Source organism: Pholcus phalangioides, unplaced genomic scaffold (genome assembly GCF_987345545.1).
Source record: "Pholcus phalangioides strain wild (caught in Gottingen) unplaced genomic scaffold, Ppha-v1.0 ptg000018l_1, whole genome shotgun sequence".
Taxonomy (NCBI): domain Eukaryota; kingdom Metazoa; phylum Arthropoda; class Arachnida; order Araneae; family Pholcidae; genus Pholcus; species Pholcus phalangioides.
Window position 1 is genome coordinate 6,873,398 of NW_028301611.1, and position 27,948 is coordinate 6,901,345.

Here is a 27,948-nt window from a genome sequence, read left to right on the forward strand (position 1 = left end):
TATAATGTGCCCGCTTAATACGACGGGATCCACTGTAATTAAAAAGATATATTTTACGCCGATGAAAGAAGTTGATTTTTTTTTCCACTGAAGGTTTGCGATTCAAAACTGTATTTAGAAAAAAATATATCATTCGTATCTGCATTTATATTTCATTAAAATTTATGTCTTTTTAACACCAGAAGGACGGATACCGGTAAAAGTGACCGGAGGTTGATTTTCACTAAATGAGACACATTTTCGTTCGGTTTTTTTGTTTCGATTTAGATACGGCTGAGTAAAATGACTGTAGATAAGCAATAGGATATAAAAACTGGGAGTTTCCCAAATAAATTTCAGAATTAAATTTTATTTTTAACCTCTTCGCTGCAGAGGCACACATTATGCGTAAATGGTTTTTAATGATTCTTTTCTCTTCAAGTTAAGACATGAGGTATGCGCAAGGGTGCCTAACTAATTTAATTAATTAATTTTTATTATTAATTTGATTAATTAATTTTTATTATTAATTTGATTAATTAATTTTTATTATTAATTTGATTAATTAATTTAGTTTTTGTAATTAATTTTCAATGCATTAGAAATTGGCACCGAAAAATTCATTATAAAAATGTTTTTATTTTTCTTTGGACTTGCCACAGAAAGAAGAACATTGTATGTAAAAATTACATTTTATTCGCGTTCTTGAAAAGCGATGGTTTAGTTTTTTCCTTTCAATTTATGTACGAGTGAATGAAATTTTTCATTTGTAAATTAAGTTTGGAATCGCACCTACCGAGCAAAAAAATCTGCTTTCGTAAAAACGAAATGTATGTTTTATTCCCCCTTCTGTGATTTAATAAACCGATGCTCCCAATTGCGAACGTTTGCTTTTTTAAGAAGACGCCATCTGTCTTCAAGTAGAAGCAATATCGCCCACGCATGCCCATCCACCCAGAGAGGAATGGACTGTCCTTTTGAGTACGTGATGTTTGGGGGCACGTGTTTGTACGGTGGGGTTTTCAGTGGCGTTTTGTCGACTTGTGACGATTGTATATGCGTTTCTTCTTCTTCTTCTTCTTTTTACCGAGCTAAGTTGGTGATTGAACAGGCGGGAACACACGCGATGCACTTCGACGACAAGATGGAGTTCGAATCCTAGCTGGTGCGCTGACGTGTTTATCTGGAGTCTTTTAGAGGCCGATGGAACCACCATGTCGAGATAGCCGTTCGCAAGGTAATCGTTTCATAGTTTGTGCATGATTGAATGTATATCCGCGTGGTTCTTGAACTGTGGTCCTGTCTGGCCCGTCCTTTTTCTCTGGTGGAAATGTAGTAAAAATGTTGCGTGATGCAAGGTTTGAGAAATGGGAACAAGAATTAGCCAAATTAGCGAGAAAATAATAGATATAGAGAAAATAATAAATAGAATTAGGCGTCAGCCAAACTTCTCAATAAAATACCGCGTTCTCCCGAAAATAAGCCCAAGCATGATTTTTCAGGATGCTCAGGAGGCCCTATCCCGAAATACGCAGTAATTAAAATCGTTAATGAGTGGGTTGGTCCGATTTTGCCCAACCCGAAAAAAACCCCACCACAAGCTGCACCTTAAAACTGTACTTGCAAACAGTATGCTTTCTAATGGCGTGTTGGCTATTTAATGCAATTTCGATTGCAGGGCTTAGAGGAAAAATCCCATTAATACCATAATAAGATGCGAAACGCGATTTTGCTCCACCCCCCCCCCCCCAGAATTTTGTATAGTGAGCCACCTTTAATTTAATTTTATATTAGTACTATATAAGCGCCATTATGATTTTTTGTTCACGCGTCTTGTTAACCACTTAGTATTCTATTAACTAGGCGCCAAGATGGATCACGTGACTGTATCCGAGATTATGTTAAATAAATGCAGACGGTGCTGGGGATGGGCCAGACCGGATTCAGTGGTCTAGTGGCGGCCATGTGGGGGTCTTACCCGGCATACGTCCTTAACGCAACGCCTGAAGTACAGACCAGAATTTAGGCTTGGGTGCATGTTTCGGTTTCCCTGTAGTGAGCCACCACCGATATAATGATAACATAAATATTTGCCATATATTACCAGGTTTATTACATTTATGTAAGCTACAGCGTATATGACTTGCTTTCCTCATGCTCCAGTTATTTTCGGGGAAGCACGGTATCCGCAGTTTTTCCATGATTTGTCAAGTCCTGCCATAAAGAAACTAGTCACACTGTCAATTTGAAAACATTTTTTACACCACATTCTCATTTTAGCGCCACAATATCAGTTTCTTTTTTTATTTGAAGCTTCATTTTTCACGCTTCCGTTCGTTATTCAAGTTTACTTTTCGGGTTGGTTTGGAATTTAAATTTTAGATATTCTACCCCACTTATTCACAAAGAAACTTTTGTAACCTCAAACTTCTTCCCCAGAATTTAGTCATCGGCGAATTCTATTCTACGTGAGTACATGGTGCGTATATGTATGTGCGCTATGAAATTTGCATACCGTTGCGTGTACTTTCCTCGAGCGACGACTGAATCCTGGAAGAAAGGCAAGCCTGTCGTGAACTGGATTAATTCTCAATGATTTTCAATCATTTTCAGAGTAATATCCTGACCGACATTGGCCCTAAATTAGTCGAATTTGGAACGAAATTATTCACTCTATTGAATTTGGTTAATAATGTGCGTTTATTATGTGTTTCATTTTCGTTTAAATCGATGCATCAAATTGATGTAACTAAATCAAATAGCCGATCGATACCGTCTTATCGAGTGTCCAAGCGATTCGGTTACAGTTACGGTTACGAACGGAAAGAATTTTTTTGAACGGAATTAGTATTCTTAATGGATTCGGGATTCTGAACTTGATCTTTAATTTCTATCCTTGCACCACCCAGGGCCGGGCTTAGGAATTTTGCGGCCCCCTCCAAAAAAAAGTTTATGCAGTCGCTCCGTAACTTGTAAATTTTTATAGGCTTTCGAACATAAATCTTGAAGGGGAAAATATTGTTCAGGAAGAACTCATTTCATTACACTTAATTTTTTAATTATTTCAGGAACGCATTGATCGTTGAGATCGTAATCAAACAATATATTGAATGGACGTTTTAATTAATTTGACAAAATTTATAAATGACTAATAATAATTGGCGTGGTCCACCTGCTTACACTTCTCCGTGGCTCGAATCATATTGAACAGACATACATTTCTGACATACTTTTAAAGCGTTGCATCATCTTTAGCGAAGATCAATTCGATAACTTTGACCATTTTTCGAATCTTTTATTGCTGTTTTTGCTCAACTAATGTATATAATAGTATTAGAGGAATCAAGCACTGGGATTCACAAAAATAACGTGTATTCCGTTTAACGTTCCCATTTGGAAAGTTCTCGCTGAGTACGACTTATTTTCGTAATTCTACCTTTTACTAACACTTAAAATTTCCCGTTTAGAGCATTTTCCCCTTCTACAGCGTTTTTTATGACGAGTTTTTGGAAAACGCTTTAAGTATGATTCATTATATATGAACACTCCGATGTTATTACTTGTTTAAAACCAATTGCCACAAATAATATCCAAGATTGTAATCTCAATATTTGAATATTCAAACTTGAAATTCAAAAATTCAATTCATACATTGTATATCCGCCTTTCGGAATGTATGAGAGAATGATTTCAGATGGTGGTGTTAAGAAATTTCGAAGAATTTTTCAAGCCTCCCTAGCAGGGCCGTAACTAGGTTGGGGCAACCGGGGCACTGCCCCAGGGCCCCGAGCGTAATAGGGGGAGCTACAAAAAATTTAATTTTTTTTTTTTGCTCAATAGAAACCCTTTCCGAAGGGCTCCAAGGAAAAGTCTGCCCGGAAAGGCACACTACGGCCTTGCTCCCTAGGAAAACACCATGACAGTTCCCAGGAAGGTATGCAATTAACACTCCGTCCGAAGTTACCTCACTCCGGGGTAGTCGTCATCTAGAGATGTCCATGTCACAGGCTACTATGGCTAATGGAGGCACCACCGGATGAAACTACACATTGTGCACACTATTGGTACCTTTTAGACCAGATGGTAACTCCAATGAGGGAGAGGATAAAATTATTAGATTTCTTTTGTGGCGTCCCTTTTGTTTGATGCCCTAACCATGTTTTTTTTTTCTTGGTTGATGTAGCCCTGTTATATATTCAACCAGCGTTTCTCAACATTTCAGAACCCAAGGACCATTAAAATGTCTGAAACAAATTGGTGGACCACTTTTGTCCCGTATTACGGGACATTCCTGTAATTTTGATTTTACCGGTTTTTTTATACATATTTGTCGCGTTTTTCCAGTTTATTTGAATTTGTAATATTCGCTGAAGTGTCGTGAATACACGTCATTTTCATTATTATAAATTATATTATGATAATTATTGCAAAAGATATAAACATACATCTCACGTATTTGTCAAGTTCAACGTTTTTCCACAATTTTTTAACGATTTTAATACAAATTGGTGATTGTGTCTACTTCTGGCGCGGTTTTTGGTGGCAATTTCCGATTCCCCAAGGGACGATGTTGCCCACTTTTGGAACCACTGGTTTAGAAACCTTAAAACTGGATTGAATTATTGCATTGCTTAGATATAAAAACCAATCTCCAAAGCACACAATTTAATATTACCTGTTTTTTTTTGTTTTTTTTTTAAATTGCTAGAAATAAGAATACTCAGATTTAAGCAATGGTAAAGTTATGTCAATTAATTTTGCCAGTAATTTGATTTAAAAAGTATATAATTTTATGGGTATTTTTCCTCAAGTAGGATTTTATTAATTTGATCAAAATTTAAGATAATTAAAAGCATCGACTGACATTTTCTTTGGTCGATCAAGTTTGCGAGACGGGTTCCTTTCAAAGAAGTTTCAATTATTAGATTCCCACATTGTACAACGTTTTGATGCAGCCTCTTGAATATCACAAACAAGGTTGTACTGTACGAGCTTTATAATGAGAAATATATATAACCATGGATTTTCCCCCATATGAAAATTTTTTTGTGCACATTTTTTAACTGTGATTTTTAGCAGCCGTTTATTTTCCTCACTTTTCAGCAATTGAATTTTTTGGCAAATTTTAGAAATATCCCGAATTTAAGACTGCATTTTCATAGATCTATGGTGAACCTACATCATCATTATTACTACATGATATTTTATTAGATGTTTATACGTTATTACATGTAACGTATGAAGGCATAATTTTTATATAACTCCATATCGTTATTACTAATAGGCCTATCAACCACACAATGGTGTGTGGTGTATTGAGTAATTTTTCATTCACAGTCAGAACTAAATTATAAATCTGCTTGCGGACCACTTCTGGTCCACGGACCATAGGTTGAGAAACGCTATCTTTAATGGCAGAAAGAAAGGCCAGAATTTTTTCAGGGGTAAAAAATGTGACCACCTGCATACACTCTTTTCCTGTTTGAAATAAGCTGGTGCTATACCTAATAACACAAAAAATGATATTATAGGAGCTTGTAACTGAAAGCCTCCTTCCACAATCAATAATAGTTTGATGGGAAAAAAAAATTAAGTTTTAATCAAAAATTTCCATAACTGAGAAAGAAAAGGGTTTCTTTTGGAAGAATTGCGGCCCTTGAAATTTTGGCAGACCGCACCTTTCGCACCCCCCTTAAGTCCGCCGTGGCACCACCTTTAGAATTTCATTGCCCCCCCCCCCTGAATAATGTGTTGTCTCTTATTTGTTAGAAAAATTTATATTTCTTTTACGCTAATTAATTTGTATCAAAATGTTAAATTCGGATGATTAATGCAAAAGTAATTTATTATTGGAGAAATACACACAGAGATGTCAATGCAACAAGATCATAATTACGTGTCGATTTTCATTGAATTATTTGTTGTTTATTAAAACGGGGGAGGAAGGAAGGGGGGGGGGCACACACACCTATACATAATCACTTATTTTTCTGGCTTTTGTTTTCATCAGCAAGAGTGACATTTACCCGCTTTTTCTACGTTGTCGCAAACGTCGGTGATAGCGAACGTTAGGAGAGTGTTTGTGAAACAGCAAACACCAGAATTGTTTTAAATCCGAGTTTCGAAATTGCATTTGAATGAACATGTATGTGCTCCCATTTCAAAAAATAACGTGCGGGAATGAACCCGGTATGATTCCAAGCTTTCAAAGAATTCGAAAATTAAATTTTCTTTCAATGAATAATTATTAAACACGGTACTATTTTTTCCCCCCTTCCCCCAAATGTTTTCCCGCACCCCCTGGTCAAGAACCACCGAAGTGACTATAGCCCCGGTCTGTGGCCAGCCAGACATTGGGAATATTTTATTTTTTGCATGTTTCAGATGCAGTCACCCTTATTTTACTGCCATATAATAATTTTTGCTTGTATAATAAAAGTATGCATTTCAAACCCCTGATTAACGGCCACCCATCTTTTACGGACGAATATTTTTATCCCGTCGATGTCCGCAAAAGAGAGGTTTCACTGTACTTTGACTGAATGTGACGGCAATAAATATGTGTATTCGATGAAGACATTGAGACCGATGCCACCACTGTTTGAGAATTTTAGTGTGAATACATCAAGCGTGTATAGTTGTGTACAGCCGGTTCATGCCTGCTCCTCTCACAAGAGTGGGGACTGACAGGGTTCCAAACCGGGCATTTTTTTTTGGTTTGTTTTCTCACACCGTAAATTTGCAGTAGTAGCGAACAATCTGGCCTGGGAGCTGGAGGTGCCGCCAGATTGTAGCCAAGAGGTCCTGCTGAAGGATGCGGAGGACATTTGTGCTCGTTATAACAACGCACAGTGTACTGCTTTACCGTACACGCACCTCGTACACATTCCTTTGCGGGAATTCTGACGAATCGGTGCATGCCGGAATGTGTGTTTCGAGTTGCATGTGTGCTCCTTTCCCCACCGCCCAACCTATTTATGGCGTCAGAGTAAGCTTGTTTCGTGTTCTTGCTGGTGCTGCCACGTGTGTTCCATACTTTGAACTAAAGATGGTAAATGCTTTATTCTTCGTATGATGTAATGAGTATCATATTGCAGGTGTCCGCCTGCTCTCTGCGGAGAGACTTTTTCCGAATTGCCTCGAAGTTAGGAAACTGCAGAAAACCAATTTCAGGCGACCACCAATGTGTCTCGTTAACGGGGTTTAAACCTAGACCCTCACGATGTCCACATCGACCGGTATTGGACGCAAAGGCAATTAAGAACATGATTATGAAAGACGAATCAATTCTTTCCGCGCCAAGTGGGTGAGCGTCCGTTAAGAAACCCTTCTCACCATTAAATTGAGACCAGTGGCTCCCAAATATAGTCACTCACTTCGTTATCCATGTGATCACTCAATTACTTACACTCACTCATACATTCAATGAACCGCTCACTCTGTCACTCATACAGTAAAGTGAGGCGAAATGTCGGGAGCGAAATTTCCGGAAACCCCCCCCCCCCCGCCCCAACCTGATAAATATTGATGTCTGCCATGGACCACCCATTTGCAGCAACAGAACCTATAGTCAAATCTTTTAGCGAGAATATTCTCGAACAATGGAGGGCAAACATTCTATCCACTACTAGTGAATGTGATGCGATAGCAATGCTATCCCGGGGGGTTCAGGTCACCCCCGGTTGGGAACCGCTGATTCACACCTTTACGGGCACTGGGAACGCTATCTACAGTTGGGGGGGGGGAGATAGGGTGTCGACATCGGGTGGTGTGTGGCGGTTAAGAAACTAAAAATAACCATTTTTACCATTGATTAAGATCAGTGATTTCCAAGTATAAGTTTGAGGGAGTTTCTCACTCTCCAATATGGTTACTCATACGGTAATTCACTCACACAGTGAGAATTGCATACACACTTTATTATTCATAGGGTACAGTTACTCACTCACTCCCACTCATGCAGATGGTCACTCACACAATCATACAGCCACCCAATTATTCACTCATATGATCACTCACCCACTCCCAAAACCCTCCAAATAAACGACAACAGCATCAGAATACCATCGATGACGACGGTGCATTGTTTTGACTTGGCGGCGAAATGATTTAATATCGATTTCTGATGAGGCACACGGGGAATGATGGCGTTTCTATTTATTTTTCGATTTTGCTCGCGATTTCTTTTTAACGAACGCGAGTCCAAAAACTTCGAATGCACCATATTTACTAAAGAATATTCAAATAACCGAATTTTTGCCCGAAATCATCAACGAATGTCGTCGACCTCTCTCTGATTTGTTGTCGCTGAATGTGAAATTAAAATGATAATAATAACAGTAAAACAAATATTTTGCTTCTTAACTGATGTGATATTTTTTGATGAAGCATCGGACGAAAAGGCGTGATGTGTAGTGGCTTCTATTTCACATTCTATTACGGAATTTCTAACGAATTGGCCGAACATGCCGTTCTGAGTATTGTATTTCTAGGTATTTCCTTCTCCTCCCAGATGGCACCCCCCCCCCCCCCAGGGTCTAGGGGTCTGGAGGTAGTGCGATTAGTTTCATTGGTTTCATTCATTTTTGTAAGTGGAAGGCCCGGTCAAACACATGATTAACGGAACGTGAATGGGCGAAAAGGAAACGGCAGATCAGTCGCGGCCCCGGTATGAATGATGTCACGGCCCAGTACCGGGCCGCGGCCCGGCGGTTGAGAAACTGCCGTAAATTACATCGAAGAAATTCCGCAGCTTTAATCATTTAAAGGCCGAACTATGAATAAAGTCACTTATTGTTTTGGAATTTGAGGTCCTTTTGCATGCCTATACATAGATCAACTTTGAAATTTGAAGAAAAAAATTTTTTTCTTTGTTTTTCACGATGTTCCATAATGGTGCTCACCTCTCCCATGTAATAATTTTTTTTTCCGGATCGCTCAAAACTGTCTTGTCTTTTCTTGAAACCTGAGTGTTGCACTTGCGTTTCGCTCCTTTTTTTCTGCCCTAAATCTTTTGAAGAACACATTTCGGGAGTTTCCTAACACCTTATCATCGTTGTTGCAAAATTACCTAGCATTTCACATGCATCAGTTTGAACCGTTGATACTACTGTAGATCATTTTCAACAATATCATCTTCATCCATGATCCCATTTTCATTAGCGCGTAATTGGCATATATCTGCATCTTCTAATTCGGAATCTGAATGAGTTTCTAACTATCTTTTACAGCTTCTTCTAATGTAAGACACCTTTTTGATATGGTTACACTCAGCTGAACACAACAAGACTATCTCGGATTGTCGAACTCGGTTTGATTAGTCTGAAGTTCGCAAAAACATACATTTCTAAGAATGCACGAATAAAAAAACTATTCGCCCAATATAAACAATCCACCCCAGAAAGCACATTCCTCTGTGTCATATTACCCAGAATTAGCCTCTATACACATGTCGAACGATGACAACCACCCTGGGGTTCCAACGGGAAAATCGAAGCAGCGCACTGCACGTTAGATATCCCTAGATTCCCGCTCTCTTGAAAGGCCAATGTTCCATAAATGGAACATGCATTTATGAACGCGCGTAGCGCTTCAACGTTTAACAGTACAAAGAAACTAATTGATTTACTTTGATTGATATATTAAGTGGTAGAAACACAAAAAATAATTTTCAATTTGCTTCAAAATTGAAATTTTGGCAAATTTCTATCGAAATATGGAAAAAATGCCCAGAAAATGTCAAATTTCAAAATTCTGTCAAAAATGTTTATATCAACCTGAAGTTTCCGAATTTATTTCAAAAAATACTTTGAACTCTCGTCTATATACGATAAAAAATCTGAAATGTTTGAATCAATTTTTATCTGATATTTTTGTAAATAAAAGCTATGTTCCATTTATGGAACATTGGCCTTTAAACGGTTAATTAAGTATTTTTGGATTTTTGGAAGCAGAAACGGGCAGATGGATAACTTGAAGTTCGGGAGTGGGGGGGGGGGGGGAAGAAATCAAAATACCTAGCGACCCTATAAAAAAAGAAGAAAAAATTCATTTCCATGTTTCTATTTCATGATTCGCGCAGGAAGTCGCCGCATTGGTTTACTTGAGGCAGATTAAAAGAAGGAGGGAGATATCACGTTATCCAAAAAGCCTCATTGAAGAAAACCGGGGCTGTGGCGGGTGTTAAAGCTAGTCAGTAGATAAAATTGAAGCCCATTTTAGAGCATTATTCGAATCCATGGGGGGTAAGCACGAAAACAAACGGGGCCTGGTTGTATCTCCTAATCGAAAGTTGTTTGGGGGAAGATGTTTTACGAGCGTGGCAGCGGGTTTTCATAGCGTTCACGGAGCCTTCCGATCTTCCCCCGCCAACTTGCCAACTTTGACCCCTCTGAACGGGAAACACACTCAAGACTTTCGGGGTAAATGGCTTTTCGAAGTCGAAAGTAAAGAAAGGCTGACACTAGCTAGACAGGGTTTTCGCACATGTAAAGGAACCCCTTAAGGATAAACAAAAACTAAAGCAGTCATCGTAACCCCCATCTTATTGCTATATTGCTATAGGATTGCACGCAGAGATCAAAACCAGCTGCATTACCATACAGCCGTACCCATGCCGTTAAATGACAGAATCACTAAACGAAAAACAGATGCTGCCTGAGATATTTAAAAAAGGGGCATCTGGTGATGTTCTGTAGGAGTTTCGCCCGCTGTCACGTAAGCAGCAAACAGCGCTATTTATTGCTCTGCCCGATATTCCTTCTCGAAGTGGTAATGAGTAGTGGTAATGAGTCCGAGGACTCTGAAAAGGAGGGAACTGTACGTAGGGGAGTGACAAAAAAAAAGAGCTGCAGTGATTCTGTGTCATTATTGAGGGTCGAGATAAATATCAGGGGCCAAAAGAAGGGCCAAAAAGAAGGTTCACGCCCTTTAGATTGTGGGTCACGGAAATCCTACATTAAACAATCAACTGCTAAAGAAATAGGTTCGACTCCAATCGAAGAAACGGGTAGTATTTCCCATTCACTTTCTGGTGGGTCTCTAATTGATTCCAGGCCCCCATGATAAATATCGTGTTAAGGTAGGAGCGGTTGGCAGGTATGCTAAAGCCGAATTTGAATCTTTGAGTCAAGAAGTCTTTTATGGAAATATTCGTCGAGTTTTTCTAGACTTTTGAAGGAACTCAAAAGGAATAACATATGGCTTACAGACGTGGGTCCATATTGTCCCGAGATAGAAGTACTTATTGGAGCGGACATTTATGGTAGAATATTATAACTGGACAATTAAGGCAAGGGGGTTGGACAACTATTGAAACTAAATTGGGATGGGCTGTTTGTGGCGAAAGCGACGGAGAAGTGAATAGCAATGCCAGTGCCGCATATCTCACGAATCTATTCATTCATCCATTGAAAGTTTCAGATTTGTTGAGTTTGGAAACAATTGGCATTGGTGAATTTGCTACTTTTTGTAGTTTGCCGTAAAGTTGTTTAGCCCCCCCCCCCCTCCCTTCTAGTTGCGGTCCCGACCACACGGGTCGTGTTTCTCGCGGGACGCTCCCGTATTTTCCCATAATTTTTGGAATCCATCCCGACGTTTTTGGGAACGTGTCCCGTTTTTTCACGTATTTTCAACAAGGTCTGCTCGAATTTATTTTTTATTCCTCATTGAAATTCATGCATACCACAAGCAAAAGAAAAAGAAAAAATTCGGAAGACCGATGGCAGCACTTAACAAACAACAAGCTTGACAAGTATTCCACAGAACAAACTCACGTTGGGTTGAGTATTAGGCTGCATATACTTCCTCGAGAGAAATACGGCAAAATACGGGACATCGCCAGTTATCACCAAAAATAAACAGTTGCCAAATATTGCTGAAATTTTGGAAAAATCACAATAGCGGGAAACGAAGCATTACTGAAAATCGCAGTGGATTGAAATGAAACGTTCACCAAGACAAATGTGGGAGATTAATATTGTTACTTATAAAGTCGTAATTATCGTAATATAATAATTTATGAAAAATAATTTCAATCTTTGACTTCGATAAAGAATAAAAATTCAAGTAGGCGTCGTGTAAAAAACGGGACAAGCCGGGACACTTTTGCTAAGAAGTCGGGACGGTCACGGGAAATACGGAGGCATATCGACGAGATCCGAACGTGAAGTTCAGTAGCAGTAGTAATAATGTGGAAATTATTTGTATATTCATTATTTACAATAACGTCCGTTTTCCATGGAATGATGGGGGAAGGGGCGTGGGTTCCGTTGTAACGAGTGTCGACCGTGTTTCTTTACTAAATTGGCACTTGCGGTAACTTGAAAAAATGACTGACAAATCTAAAGATTTTACGTGTGGTGCCATCTGCGGACTTGAAGTAGTTGTTGCCGACATGGAAAGCAGATTGATCGAGACGCTGCACATTTCCTAACAAATTTTCTGATGAAAGAAAAAGCAGCCGTGACACACATTTTGGAAGTCAGTGGGCGGGAGGGGGGGGGGGCAGGCCCGTAACCAGAAATATCGTTGGGGGGGGGGAAGAACCAAAGCGATAGAGAACAATAGTTTTTACCCTTTCTACCCTTTTACGGTCATTTTCTCACATTTCGTGGGGGAAGGGGAATGGACCAGACCCCCCCCCCAAGTCCCCCCGTACGGCCTTGGTGGGGGGGGGGGGTGAAGAAGTACAAAAACTTGATCACGTGATTCTACACACCTGGAGCCAACCTGTTTCGTAACAGTGTCACCGCAAGAAACATTTTGGGAGAGCGCGTGCCATTCTCTGAATTTCAACACTTTACATTATGCATCCCGTTTTTACGGGATAAACGATCGTTCTCTCCCCCCCCCCCCATCCCAGTGGAGTTGTGGCACGCGTGATGGTTACTCTCCCATCCCCTTCCTCGATCGTAGAAACCCCAGGCTGACTCATCTGCTACCTTTGTGGAAAGTGCGGCGTCAACATTTCCGCTATAGTCGATGACTATTCTATATTCGGTTGCCTTCATAACGTGGTTAGACGCCACTTTTAACAGAAAACTGGTTTCGCCGCTCAAAGGTGGAGGGCGATGATGGAGTCTCTTCTCGGTATACAGGGCCGGGCTTGGGCAAGAGCGAAGGGTGCATCCGCACCGGGCCGCTAAATTTTAGGGGCCGCAAAATGAATTAAAAGTATTTTGTTTACATTGAGAAAAGTACATTTGTTACATTGATTTACATTTTGACTTCTTATCAAAACAATATCTTAAGATTCCGTCCAAGACAGGGGACCCTCGAGATCTATGATTTTGACCACCTCTTCCCGAGATGCGTGCATCTCATAAGTTCGTGCTCTGGGCAAATACTATTTTTGGGTGGCTCTTGTATAGTTTTTTTTGAGGCAGAGGCGTGGGGTGGAATTTGCGAGAGACAGCTCGGAAATTTTTCCAGACACCGAGTATCGACGCCGTGCCCCGTGGGCATATGTCGCGTGGACGGCCACAAGAAATATGTAAATAGACCAGAGATACCGAGAAGCGACGCCGCGCCCCGCACTGGTAACCCTACCTACGGGGGTTTACGGAAAATTCACCGCCAACAATTTATCGCTGGAAAAGTAACCGATGGATTTTTTTTGTTATGATGAACTAGCTGTTACGCGCGACTTCACTGGTGTGTATTTTGCAATCTCAAATTTACTCTCTCAGCGATGATCCCCCCCCCCCCTCCTTCCACATACCACTTGAACATCTCACGATTCCCATGCGTTATGAACTTTCAGAAATCCCGTCTTAGTGCATATCTACATCTGTATACTGTATATATAAAACAACATGTCCTGACTGATTCATCATCGCCGAGCCAAAACCGCTGAAACTATAAATATGACATTAGGTCACTATTGTAATATGGACAACTCGCTCGATCACTTACTCACTGGGTCACTCATTCACTAAGTCGCTCACTGGGTCACTCGCTCACGGACTCACTCACTGACTCAGTAACTCAAAAATCGCTCACTCCCTCGCTAACTGACTCGCATCGAATTGTTGTCGGTGAATTTTCCTAGCGGTGAATATTCCGGACACGATCTATGGGTAATGTCAATTCGATGTTCAATTCCTTGTAACATGGAAATTTTGAAACTAATGTCTTTATATGTATTTTTTTCCCTCTAATATGGCATATGATGAATTTTTGAAAAAAACCAAAAAACAATTGGGTGAAATACGGGACACGGAGGCTACACGTATGTAATTAAAGTGAATTAGTTGAAAGTTGAATTTTCCACCACCAAGTTTGCGACGAGTGCGAGCTCGGGCACCCTGGCTCCGAGACAACACACTCACATCCCGACATGCACCTAGCATGTTGATATGACCCTTATTTCCCTTGATTTCCCCATCCCGACCTTTTTTTTTTATGGAAATGTGCCACTTGTTCCCGTATTTTAATTCGTAATTGCTTCTTTCTTTCAGTTATTAGCAACTTCGCTCACTTTTAGCATCCATTTTTTTGTGGTGAGAATTAGCAACGTTCAGTATTTATCTCCAGGAGATATGGCCAGTAATTTTTCTATTTTTATTTCATTTTTTTTTTGCCTCGTGGAGATAACCGCACTTCTCAGTCGTCGATGCCATAGGGGATGGCGATTCCAGTGCTTTTCTTCCGTCGAAAGCAAACACTGTGCATACCAACGTTTGCATCTACCCACTCTTTAAAGTCGTTCGGACGCTGACATAAACGCAGCATTCCATACAAGTGGTTGTAGTTTCGGTGGGTGACAGCTATATGGATATTGGAATGTAGGAAGAGCGAAACAAACTTGACACGTGCGGAAGACCCTGGTGTATTTACTGCTTCCGAAAGCAATTCCTACGATTCGTTATCGGAAATTCCCTACTGAAGTTGCTGCTTACACGTGTTTATGAACGGCATCCATGTCTTCGAAGATTGACGGGAGATTCCTCGTTTTTTGCGCCATGTTTCCCAGCTCTTCTATATATATATATATATATATATTTTAATATACATTCTTCTTGGACGTCGTGTTGTCTTTCGGTGGATAAAGAAGTTTTATGAATTGTAATGAAATCTTTTTTTTTGCAACAGCCATAACCGAATAAGGTTAGGCGGTACGTATGGTACTAATTAATAGGGTCGCAAAAAAGTTTACGCGTGAAATTTTACGCTTTCGGGGCAATCACATCAGCATGAGATTCTAGAGCACGCGGGCGTTTTCTGTGTTTCTGTACGTTTTTGTTTTTTGCTCATTCCTGTTAACGCCCCAAAGCCAACCAAACATTAAAAAGAAATGTAATATTTCGGTGAAAAAAATGTGAAATAACGAAGGAGAGAAAATATGTACCCTCTATATCTACTCTGTGATATAAAATCACGAAAAGAACCCGTTTCAACGAAACGGAAATTGGCAACGATTTTGATTCAAGTTTTACATCGGCAACCGTTTAGGACCAAGTTATTGGTATGTACCGAGAGGTATGTATATATCACCGGTGCTCCCAAAACACAGGGTCCGGGTACTTAGGGTGGGACATTGGATACATACATTCATGGGGAAGTTGACGAGTTTCATTTCGAGGGGGGGCTTCGATGAATCTCCTTGTTAACGTCGAAAAATTTGCAGCAGCGGAAGCCGGAGATAAATTCAGTCTGGGCCCCTACTAAAAAAATGCGAATTAGGTCACGGATTGAGAGGGCCTGGATTTTGTTTGTTGGTAGAATGAAAACAACTGAAAATTTTTTGTGGCCCTCACGGGGTCGGGGCCCCCATTTGGTAGTTGACAGGTTTCCTTTCGGAGGAAAGGATCCCGGAGATGAATCTCATTGTTTTTTTGTTCTTTAATGTTGCAAAATTTTCAACAGGGGAAGCCCGAGATAAATTCAATCTGGGGCACTTACCCCACTTACATTCGAATTGGGTCACGGGTTGGGGGCCCTGGATTTTGTCTGTGGATGAAATGAAAACAAGTGAAAATTTTTTGGCGCCCTTTTTTACGGGGGGAGATGTCGGACATGTTTCCAGGTCGTGGCTCTCATGTGGAAGTTGACAGGTTTCCTTTCGGCCCGGAGATGAATCTCATTGTTTTTTTCTGTTTAACGATGCAAAATTTGTAACAGTGGAAGCCCTAGATATAAATACGGTGCGGGGGGGGGGGGGCACTGAATATATGCGGATATGGTCCCGGATCTTTGGTTGGAGGCCCTGGAAAAAAGAGAGGGGGAAAAAACCTCATTAAACGATAAATTTCGATGAATATCATCAGAACCACCTTTTTCTCAGGTTTCCTTATGCTATCTTTTTCCCTTTCCCAAATGTTGGGAAGCACTGATTCAAAATGAATGGGGTGACCATATGACCCCCATATTCCCAAGACAATCCCGTATTTTCGCTTAATTCTGGTTCTGACTGTCCCGTACCCTTAAATCTGGATGTCTGCCATGGATCTCCACTTACAGCAACAGAACCTATGGTCAAATCTTTTAGCGAGAATATTCTCGAACAATGGAGGGCAGACATTCTATCCATTACCAGTGAATGTGATGTGATAGCAGCGCTATCCCAACCTCGACCTCTGGGGGAAGGGGGTTCAATTCACCCTCGATCGGAAACCACTTATTTAGACCTTTAGGGGTACTGGAAACGCCATCTAAAGTTTGGAGGGGGGGGGGATGGAGTGCTGACACAGGTGTGTGCCGGTTAAGAAACTAAAATAACCGTTTTACCATTGATTTCCAGGTATAAGTTTGAGAGAGTCTTTCACACTCTCATTCTCATATGGTGACTCATACGGTACAGTTACTCCCACACTCATGCAGGTGGTCACTCACACAATCATACAGCCACCCAATTATTCACTCACCCATCCACTCCCAAAAACCATCCAATTAACAGGAGCCCCGCTAAACACACGTTAATGAATAAATAGCGACCGGAAGAGAAGGCCATTTCTCAGCAGACGACCATCGATGACGACGATGCTTTGTTTTGACTTTTGGGGCGAAATAAGACGCCTTCATATACGTATTAAGGTCATACGGGTATTAAGGAGTTCTAGGGCGAAATGATTTAATGACGATTTCTGATGAGACACACGGGGAATGATGGCGTTTCTATTTATTTTTCGATTTTGCTCGCGATTTCTTTTTAACGAACGCGAGCCCATATTTGAAACCCGCAAACTTCGGATGCGCCAATATTTGCTGAAGAATATTCAAATTACCGAACTTTTTGTTTACCGAAAATTACCGAAAACATCATCGAATGTCGTCGATCTCTCATTTATTGTCGCTGAATGTGAAGTTGAAATGATAATAATAACAATAAAACAAATGTTTTGCTTCATTTCTTAACTGATTTTTGATGAAGCATCGGACGAAGAGGCGTGATGTGCAGTGGCTTCTTCTTCTTAACGTACATGCACCTCGTACACATTCTATTACGGAATTACTAACGAATTGGTACGTGCCGGAATGTGTTTTCTGAGTGTCTGTGTGACCCAAACGTGATTATATACATGACATTATTTTATCATATGTCAGAATTACGCTTGTTTCGTGATCTTGCTGTGATGCATATATCCTTCTTGTTTTGAAGTGAATATTATGTCAGTATGGCGCTTGTTTTCTGCGGAGATACTTTTTTAAATGGCAGACTGACTCCTCGAAGTTGGAAAACCGCAGAAAACCAACTTCGGCTGACCGTCACTGTGCGTCAACGGGGCTCGAATCCTCACGATGGCAGTCCAGCATGATGCCCACACGAACGCACAGCGTCTGATATGCAGTGTCTGGCAGGCAAGTGGTGTCCTCATTTTCATGGGGAGGGGAGTCATTTCTCATATGAAATTAATTTATTTCTCGTTCGGAATTCATACCGCTTTTATCAGACTCGAATCAAGAGCGTAGGCTAGTGGTTCTCAAAGTTTGCGCCGCGGCTCCTTGGGACGCCACCAACAGGGGATGCCGCGGTGAGCTGTTTACATTAATGTGGGCCTATTCATTAGTGGAACAAAACATCTTTTTGCGAACACCGCCGGGACAAAAAATATTGTCCGTAAAATAGGGTTGACCGTTAATCAGGGATTTGAAAAGCATGCTTCTATTATACGAGGGGGAAATATTGTTTGGCCGTAAAAGAGGGATGACCGCTAAGAGACCGTTTTACTGTATCATGAAGCGGTTTTTTCTTACAATATCCTGGGGTACCGCGGATACATGTCCACAAGCGCACGGGAGCCATGGAAGTAAAAAGTTCGAGAAATACTGGCGTATGAAGCAAAGAGGGCACGTGTCTGCATGGCCCACACTTAGCGAGGGCGATGGACAGCGCTCTAGCTATCCCCTACATTTATAAGTTACTGAGATGTTCGTGAAAAATGCCAACCTAGGTGCCGACCGAGCATCCTAAGGGCCTGGCAATATGATTAACTAAGATCTTCCAATAGCCCTGGGTGCCGAATTTGTCGTATCGAAAAACGATTCATATCCAGCTTACTTAGCGGGGAGAGCTGATGATCTGATTCCAAAGTGAGAAACAGAAAGTTGGATTACGATTTCAAACACGAGTCAGGGTATATCGTCGGCTTCAGACTGAAAATGTTTTTTTCTGGACTTATTTGGTGGGGATAGGAGAGGGAAAACCCCACGTTCAGGGACCATGGTCTCACGGGGGGAGGGGGTCCAGTGAGCCTCAAAGGTGGAGCCGACTGATCTAATGTATATATGCATATATGAATTGACATCATCATCATCGTGCCGCCCCCCAGACTTCCTCGGCATAGGTCAATCTCCGCCTATGCATGGTCTCCACACGGGTGGGGGCTGACAAGGCCCCGAATGATTCTCATCATCATTTTGGTTTTTTTCTTTGTCACGCTGTATATTCATCATAAATGGACTTCGTGAAAGTGGTTTGAGGCCCTCCTCTAGGATATGGAGGGACCCATATTGAGTGTCGCGTACTGTTGCGTATAGATAAAATAATTTTGGGGGGGGGGGGGAAGGACATTGGGAGCAGTCCTTGTTGACTCACCAATGGTGTCACCACTGTACGGAGCTACATTTTCGAATTCCATTCCCTCCCCCCCCCCTTGAGAAAGAGAGTTCATCTGCAACCGTTACCCTACTCTCGAACCCCATATCAGTAACTTGTAGTGATGACATGTTTAACGACTATGATGACACGTGTTTCCAATATCACCGCACGTTGAGGCAGGAAGCGCGCGCATACTTCGAAACCCCTTAAAATCCCTTTCTTTATGTGTTTTTTCTTTATTGTTCGAAAACGATCATAACCGAGAAGAAGACGTTTCCCTTGTCTGAAGAGATTTTACAGTAAAACCCCCATTAACGGTCACTCCTTACGCGTGTTTATTTATATTTATTATTTTCAAATTGTCAATAACCATCCCTCTTTTACTTGCGAATTCTTTTGTCCCGCCGGCGTCTGCGGAAAAGCACATTATACGTATAGGAGCGTCTTGCCACGTTCTATCAGGTAATGACGTTACTATTATTTCGCATTGAAGTTTGAATCAAGATCAATTTTTAATTTTTGCTTTGATGCCGACATATTTTTGTTTCTAAAATGTGTGAACCACTTCGAATGCCCGATCTATGTCACCTCTGTGACCACCAGTGGTGTCGGAGACGGGTGCGCTGTGGGTGCTAGTGATTTACGGCATGGGTCTGAGCTCCTATATACTGAATTGATTCAGAAATCTAAATTTCCGACGTAAAAACCAAGACCAACACCCACAAATTCAAAAACTTCCGACGTCCCTGATGACTACGATCACACAATATTCGCCGTTTTTTACGCCCCTGCTATATGGTATTCTCCCACCCAAAAGAGTTGGGGCTCACGGGGTCTTGGAACCCGAGATTAATGTATAAGAATTTTTTTTAGTTTTCCACATAAATGTTCACTATCGACGGCTGGACGTAAACAGAGCCGCATCCAAAAAAGGAAAAATTTCCTTGTTTGTCACCCTGGGGCCAACACCCTTTTCGGCGTTCCCCTCTCCCTGTAATGGTGAACAGAATAAGAGTAAATTCAGCGCCCTTCTCGGTTCAACGCCTCACACACCTGGCCTCCCTTATTAGTTACTGCCCACACATGAACAAGTGAGCTGCCAGGTGACTCGAAATGTAACGCTATTGATTTCTTTGAACGAAAGGGACGGGCGCAAAGCCTTCAACAACGTTTCAACAAATTCTTGTAATTTTTTCTCTCCAAGAAATAACGATTTAGAAATTGTCCAATAGTTGATTCCTGCCTCGAATATTGGAAATTCGCAAATTTGGAAATTCGTTTTTTTACTTTTATTCAGAATTTTGCAAGACTAGCAGAATTTCCAATTCTTTGTCGGTTGAAAATTCAATTAGTTCAAGGATTTCTTGATAAGAAAGGGCTGCTGTTTTGTATTCAAGAAAAGGATTCACGATCCACATGTATTTTTTCCCCTCTCCCTGTAATGGTGAACAGAATAAGGGTAAATTCAGCGCGTTCCTCGTCTTCGGGATATAGTACTATATATATACTCACCATATCCTTGATTCTAAACCTGAATGATTCTACCCGTTAGATTCGCAGCACCGTCTAGCTCTAAAGCAATTTTACCAATGCAATCCTTTATTTTCCATAAAATTATCCAAAACTTTGAAAATTCCGTTACCGGTTGTGTTTGCAGCTAATTCCAAAACACTCAAAATGTCTTCCTTCACGTCGTTATCACCGTGATCAATAAACCGAACGCACGTGATCAAAATGCTATGGTTTTGAGGATCATCAGTGGATTCATCCAGTTGTATTGCAAACAATTTTGACATCTTAATTTTTTCTACGAGTTGCATATCGATGTCTAGTGCGCGAAGAGCCTTTCTATGGTGCCATTTGACAATGTCTTTCATTCTATTTGCCGCAGACTGGCCTAACACTTCTCGGTAAGCAGTAATCAAAGAAGGCTTGACGAGTTCTTCGCCAATAGTATACGGTTTTTTGCATTTGGCTATTTGTAACGATATCAAATATGATGTCGTTAGTAGTAAATCGCCAGTCGTTGAAATTCTAGAGAAATAATTTTCTTTTCTGCTTGAAGAGCACCCCTTCCTTTGCTCATGAAGAAGTCAATAGGTTTGTTCGCTTAATCGGGACGTTTGAGATGTCGGATGAGACACGCGATGGCTTCATGGCTTCGTTTGCCAAAACATTAGTACGAATAACCCATTGAGGTCTTGGCAATTGGTCGGTGGCAGGGCAAAGAATGAAACCAAATTTTAAATAATCGTCATTGTATTTACGGATGAACTCTGACTTTTTTTCGGAGTGACACTAGCTATTTTTTTCCTAGTTGTGCACGTCCCGAAACTGGAGATGGCCGTCCTGCTGGGAATTTGTTATTTCAAAGGGAAAAAAAGAACCAACAAGTTGAAACATCGCAATTCGTAACGTCATACCAATGAAGGGAGAAAAGCGTGGGTGGCGATCGAATCGATGATGATGATGGTGATGATGATTGTGTGCGTGTGTTTCTCTGACGTCACAGGAACTATAATCAAAGGTAAGGCGACTAGATAAGGACCCTTAATGAGGACTTATAATAGACCCTTATTCTAGTGGCTATAATCAAAGGTATGGCCACTAGAATGAAGGGATGCGACGATAAGGAATAAAGCGACTTTCCTTATCAAGTCGCCTTAGCCAAAAGAAACCATGGGAGAGGGGAAATTTTTTTTTTCATCTTCTCCCCCTCAAAATATAATTTGAGCTTTTTTTCCCACAAGGCAGGACCATCATAACGCATGGGACCTAGGGCACGAAATTTCCTACAAGAGGGCGTCTGGAAAAAGCAGGAATCGGGGGGAGGAGACAGGTCCCCTTTTAGATTGAAAGGTTAAAGATGGCGTTTTAGTTATGACCCTTAAAATTGTGGTGCCATGGACGAACTCCCCGATTGGCCATGCAGAAACCAGGCCCTGTATGGGCACGACCCTGGCCCATGACTAGACTGGGGCAACCGAGGCACTGTCACGAGCCAAATTGGGGCCCTCACATTAAATTTTCCTTGATTAAGTATAAAAACACTTTCAAGGGGAGCCCCCCAAAAAACAACTGTTTGTCCGGGGGTGCATTTTCTGGGAGAGGGAGGTTGTGTTCCTTTAGAATAATTCATGCAGCACACAATTTGGTATTTCCGAAATAGAAATCTCCGATAAATAACGTGAGAGTTTCTCCCGAGGTCCGTCGGTCCAGAATGAATCGTGTTTTTAAAACGATGATTTCATGAAAAAGAACCTCCGAGAGAGACCGAACAGTCACACAATGAATATTGTGGCATCCACGTTTCTGAAGGAAAAAAAGGGTGCCCCCGGAAAAATACCTCCCCTACAGGCATCAACGTGCTTCATGGAGCAACAAAGATTAGGCAGGAGGGGGGGGGGTGGTTGCTGGCTGGGTCGCGTGGCGAGTCGTAGTTCAGAGCGACAAAATCGGAGGGGCGGCGAATTTTGGGAAATGAGTGAGGTCAAGTTATACTTGCAGGTGAAACCAAAGTGCGTTGTTGAGCCTGGAAACCCATGATACTGTTAGCCCGTTCCTGTTTTGTGGGCTGGAGGGAACCCGATTTCCAAACCGGCATTCGAAAAAGAAGCAAACCTGCGTTAAGAGCGGGGCCTTCGGAAGATTACACAGCATTTTCTATTGGCTACCATCTCCCTGGCATTGACAAGATATCTCGCCTTCTTGAAGGCAGGTAGGTCTATGGCCTCGGGCGTTGAACCTGAGGGGACGCGAGAATTTCACTCCTTAATCTCTTCTTGAACGTTACGGGTGTAGGTGCCAAAATGCGTGCTTGCCCCGGAATCTAGTTGCGGCCGCGCTTAAAGGATGTTTATTTTCTCAATGACAGGCCAATATATTTGCCAAAGGCGATCCTCTCCTACCCCCCCCCCCCCGCCAATTGCTGAAAATCTGAAGAAAGAAAAAGATGGAATTTTACACAAAGAGTTGGTGATCTCTCTGCTACGCCAGTTAATGTTTTACGGCCAAATTCGGTCTGGATTCATTTATATGTAAACTTAAATTGTTTTTTTTAAACTTATGACGTAAGTGCTAAAATGAATAGAATTTTTCTTTCGTAAATTAAGAGTTTGGCTTCACACCTTCGGGGGAAGAAAATCTGCTTCAATGAATGAAATATATTATTTTCTTATTAATAAACCGATGTTTCCAATTGCCATCGTTGGCCTTTTCTAGGTTAAAAACGTCAAACGCAAAGTCGTCAATATCAAGTAGAAGCAATATCGTGCCCCCCCCCCCCCACAAAGAGGAATGAACTCTCCTTTCCCCATGTTTTACAGGCACCTACATGTTGTTTAGGAAGTACGTGTTTGTACGAAGACCGAAGAGGTTCGTGATGTCGACATTCAAAGAGAAAGTGTCTTTTCGAAACTTTACCCCCCACAAAAGCGCATTTTCAAACTAACCACCTCTTTTTTTCGAAATAAGTTCAGTGGTGTTTTTTCCACTTGTGACAATGATGTGTTGACTTGTTTCCTCTTTTTCTTCTTACTTAGTTGAGATTGAACCGCTGAGTTAGGGGCACTTGGACAACAAGCTGGAGGTGTTGACGTGTTTCTTCGGAATCTGCAAGAAACCGATGAAACCAACACATCGGTATAGACGTTCGCAAGGTAAGTAATTCGTTTCTTCTTCTTATCCTTGTGGTTTTTGAACTGGCCCGTCCCTTTTCTCTGGTGTAAATGTTGCACGACAGATCAAAAGTTTGAAAAATAGAAACAGAAATTATAGGCGTCGGCCAAACTTCTTCAAAGCAAAGCAATAATATCAGTAGTTTTTATTGTCGCCCCATCCAGGAATCCATAAAGGAACCAGTCGTAATATTAAAATATTTTGTGCCATATTTCTAATTTTTAGCATCACAATGTCAACAATATTACCTTCCCCCCCCCCTCCCGTGACATACACACAGACAGACATCCTAACCGAATGGTGAGTCAGTCCATATTCCAGACCGAGTGGCACTCTGTGGTAAGATGCTAGTCTTCCACTCTGAAGGTTACCGTCAAGGTACATGGATTCAAATCCGGGCATAGAACGTCAGAAACAAGTTCTTTACCTATTGACCCTCGGGTGACCACCGATAGACGGTGTCTCAATTTCCCATCCAACTCCACTGATTGGGAATTGCTATATGGCGATACATGACCAGAGTTGGCATGCGGTTGCCGTCTATCTCTAGGACGTGATGGTTCAAACCCCACAGTGAGGGTCGGCTGAACTTGGTTTTCCATGGTCCCCAATTTCGAGGCGCGAATGCAAGCCAATCTTCCCCCGTTAAAAAGTCTCGCCACAGAGAGCAACAGGCCTACAACAGTGAAATCTTCAATCATTGCACTTCACTCACAGTTCGAAAAATAGGGGGCAGATGGCAGCACTATAACAAGTATTACACAGAAACAAGCTTCCCATTAGGTTCACAACATGGACAGGGCCGCTGTGGTGGTCGAGTGGTTACAGTGCCGGACTCGTGATGCGAGGATCCGGGTTCGAACCCCACAGTGGTGGTCGGCTGAAGTTGGTTTTCTGTGGTTCCCAACTTCAAGGCGCAAATGCGAGCCGATCTCCCCGTTAAAAAGTCTCGCCACAGAGAGCAACAGTCCTACAACGGTAAATCATTCAACCATAACACTTCACTCATAGTTAGTAAAACTGGGGGCAGATGACAGCACTACACATAACAAGCATTACACAGAAAAAACAAAACTTTACGTCAGGTTGCACTACACGTACACGCACATTTCCGCATGTATCGATTCGTTGGGGGGTTCCGCGGGGGGGGGGTGTGGTGTAGCAGTAGTAGGTAGGGGCTCGGGGATCTTTGATGCAGCCACCTCGTTGGGCAATTTGCCTGTTGTGGCGTTGTATTTGTATTTGTATTTGTATTGTAGTGCAACGTGCACCAAGCTGAAGTCTCACCCCCACTATCTTGATCTGCACAAACCCAGCCTGTCAACAGTGGGGTAACAATAACCTGTCTCACGACGGTCATATAGTCCTGATATATATATATAACACCAATTGTTTCTTTTATGCATGGAATATAAGTTTGTATTATAGTAATTGAAATTTATGTCAGTATTATGAAGGTTTCTAAGCAGTCGTGTCTATTCGTTTAGGGACTCGTGGATTCATAAAGTGGCAAGACAGATGGATTTCATTCCTGGATGCTCACCTTCTCTTCTTTGGATTGATTGAACAGAATGATTCGTTCGCTCTACCAACTCGAGCTCTGTCCATCAAGCTCAACCCTATCGACTTGTACGAATATCTCGAGAAAATCGATCCTTACGCTGAATCAAAAAGTAATTCTTCTTTTTTATCCCTCGAAACCATCATATTTCAAGATGAGATTTGACATTTGAAGACTAAAAGTGGTAAAAATTCAACGACGTTTTCCACGTTCAACTGTCGTATACTTTATAATGTGGTAAAAACTGAAAAGTGCCTGGTAGTCTTCTAAGTAGTTCCAAAGAGCGCGCGGAGAGGTCGCTTGTGTGAACGTGTAGTTATGTGCAGAAATAGTTTTTTTAAGATTTACCACATTTTCACATTTTTGGCACTTACCACGTTTATCACTTTCAGTTATTAACACAGGTGATCTGATAAGCAAATTTTAATTACGAGAAGAGTAATGAAAATGATATTATAGCACCCTCTGCGACATTAATTAGCATCTGTAGCTTTTTCCGAGACAGCAGAGGGAAATAAAAGACGCAACACACATGGAATGCCTGTTGGGATGAATCGATGATCGTTAATTAAGCGCTGGACTTGGGCATGTCCCCTAGCACAGGTTTAAAAAATGAAGATTAATCCAATTGATATATATTTAATCGACTTTAAGCCATTTTAATACATATTTAAACAATTATAATACCCGCAATGCAAATATGCGTAACACTGAATAAAAGGCGCGGACGCTAGCCCGTGTGGAACCGTTCTAACAGTTGTAATGTATAGGATAATGACGCACTTTAGTAATACCGAGTCCACACCTTTTATCTACTGTGACGCAAATTTGCATACGGTTTCTTCTTCCCCAGGTTACATTTGCATGCGTGGTGTTCTTTTTCCTCCCGATAATTTTCAACAGGAATGCCGTTTGCGGAGCGGCCGTTTCATGTTAGACCATGCATTCTCTGATAAAAATTGTTGTATTGGTGTGTATGCTACTACTTTACCAAACACCAACTCTGGCCATATCGCTATATTGCAATTTACTGCCATTAGTGAGATGGGCTGGAAGCGAAGGCGCTGTCTATCGGTGGTCGCCTCGAGTTCGTTAGGGAAAATATCTTTTCGATATCCTCCCTTGGGTTCGAACCCGGGACCCCGACAACAACCTTCACGATGGTAGACGAGCATCTTACCACCATGCCACTCGGGCACTGGTGTGTATGCTATCACCTCTAAAAGTTCTCCCCCCCCCCCATCTTTTCTGAATCGCCCTGTAAATATGTAAAGTTGTTTGTTGGGCGTTGGGTGCTACTTGTCATGAGTATTTTAACTATTTTTGTTATTTAATAAATGACATTATTTATCAGATTACATTGCTATACACCCAACAGGTCATTTTAGTCACTTGAGGTCACAAAGTGAATGGAATTTTGTGTTAAAGTTTTCATCTTTTGTGTGTAAGTCGCATCTTTGCTTGACAAACACAATGTAAGATAATCCTCTGAGGTGTCCTTTGTCCGAATTTGGTGTTATTTTAAGCCAAACACCCTCCGCAATCCCGAGTTGTTTCATTTCGATAGCCCAGTGTTATCTGACCAATTTATTACTTGGCCGTCTCAGTTGTACGAGTTCTGTATGTGTATGACTGTATGTTTCATGTTATTACTTGTCGATTTGCAGGAGTTCCCGTGGTTTTTGATCCTGACGAAAAGGTATGTTCATCTCCCGGTGTTGAGATTCGGAGCTTGAAGTTGGAGCCGAGCACAATATAAATCAGGTTCATCTAGAGGTCCCCTTGACTGAAGCTCTGCCAGCCTCCCATCAGGGTCGCCTTTAGAGGCGGCATATGAGACTTCACACCCGGGTGGCGGGTAAGCTCGAGCCACCCCTGGCCGTGAAGCACAAGACAAATCCGAAGTCGATTCATTAACGTAAAACCCTTGTTGGTGATTTTCTGAAAAACACAGACTACTTTCGCACACACACAATTTCTTCCCTTTTGATTTTTGTGTATGCATTCAGTGAAATTTCGCATTTTTCAAAGCATTTGTGAGTATTTTGAAGCTTTTCAACTGATATTCGAGTTCTGTTCAAAGTGGCATTTAGTTCGTGGGCCGCTCCTTTTGTGTCTTCAAATCCCTTGCCATGAAGGTCCCGCTTGATCTGCCAAAACAAAAAGTTTTAAGGAATAGCCGGGCCTGCTTTTGTCAAAATATAAAAGAATAGGCCTCTCGTAAGCTAGCGGGGTGTGGAGTTGCCATACTTAGTATGTAACCATCAACTTTGAAGCTTTTAAAGATTTGTTTTGGTAGGAGATTGTAGATTTTCACGGACCCCTCTCTCCGCAGAGAGGAGGAAGACTCACAACATAATGATGTCGAGCTTAACATAACAATGACTTACAGAAAATTAATAACCTATGAATAAGCAGCAGTAGTGTTCCAGCACCTCCTAGAGATAGACGGCCTCTGAAGAGTTTTTTTCTAGAGTCCTCTTGTCACCCTCACCCTACGTGCTTTCTCTAGCTCCTGCATTTATATAGTAAAAAGATAGATTATAAAGAAAGAAAGAAAAGAGAAAAAGCAACTTCTGTCTCTCTCTCTCTCCCCCCATAGATAATATGGTAGCTATAAAACTTTGTGATGGTGAAGATAGAGAGGAAAGAAAACGCAGAGAACTTATTTGAATTTATTCCACGAGTGGTT

At 41.4% G+C, this 27,948-nt stretch overlaps 2 protein-coding genes across 2 annotated transcripts in view; both read left to right on the forward strand.

Annotated features, from left to right (window-relative positions):
* Positions 1-27,948, forward strand: part of LOC149071629 (fatty acid synthase-like) — a 202,112-nt gene that overhangs the window by 142,711 nt on the left and 31,453 nt on the right. The window lies entirely within an intron of this gene.
* Positions 948-27,107, forward strand: LOC149071630 (fatty acid synthase-like). The gene is made up of 4 exons (XM_089247906.1): positions 948-1,216; positions 23,560-23,676; positions 25,183-25,368; positions 26,924-27,107. The coding sequence occupies exons 2-4, from the start codon at positions 23,643-23,645 to the stop codon at positions 27,013-27,015; spliced, it is 312 nt and encodes a 103-aa protein (XP_089104032.1). The 5' UTR covers positions 948-1,216; positions 23,560-23,642; the 3' UTR covers positions 27,016-27,107.

What these genes read in the sequence shown, in the direction of transcription:
- LOC149071630 (XM_089247906.1), top strand. Translation starts at nt 23,643, where the DNA reads ATGAAACCAACACATCGGTATAGACGTTCGCAAG. An exon ending in TCGGTATAGACGTTCGCAAG is followed by an intron (nt 23,677 to 25,182) that starts GTAAGTAATTCG and finishes CTATTCGTTTAG; the next exon opens with GGACTCGTGGATTCATAAAG. An exon ending in TCCTTACGCTGAATCAAAAA is followed by an intron (nt 25,369 to 26,923) that starts GTAATTCTTCTT and finishes GTCGATTTGCAG; the next exon opens with GAGTTCCCGTGGTTTTTGAT.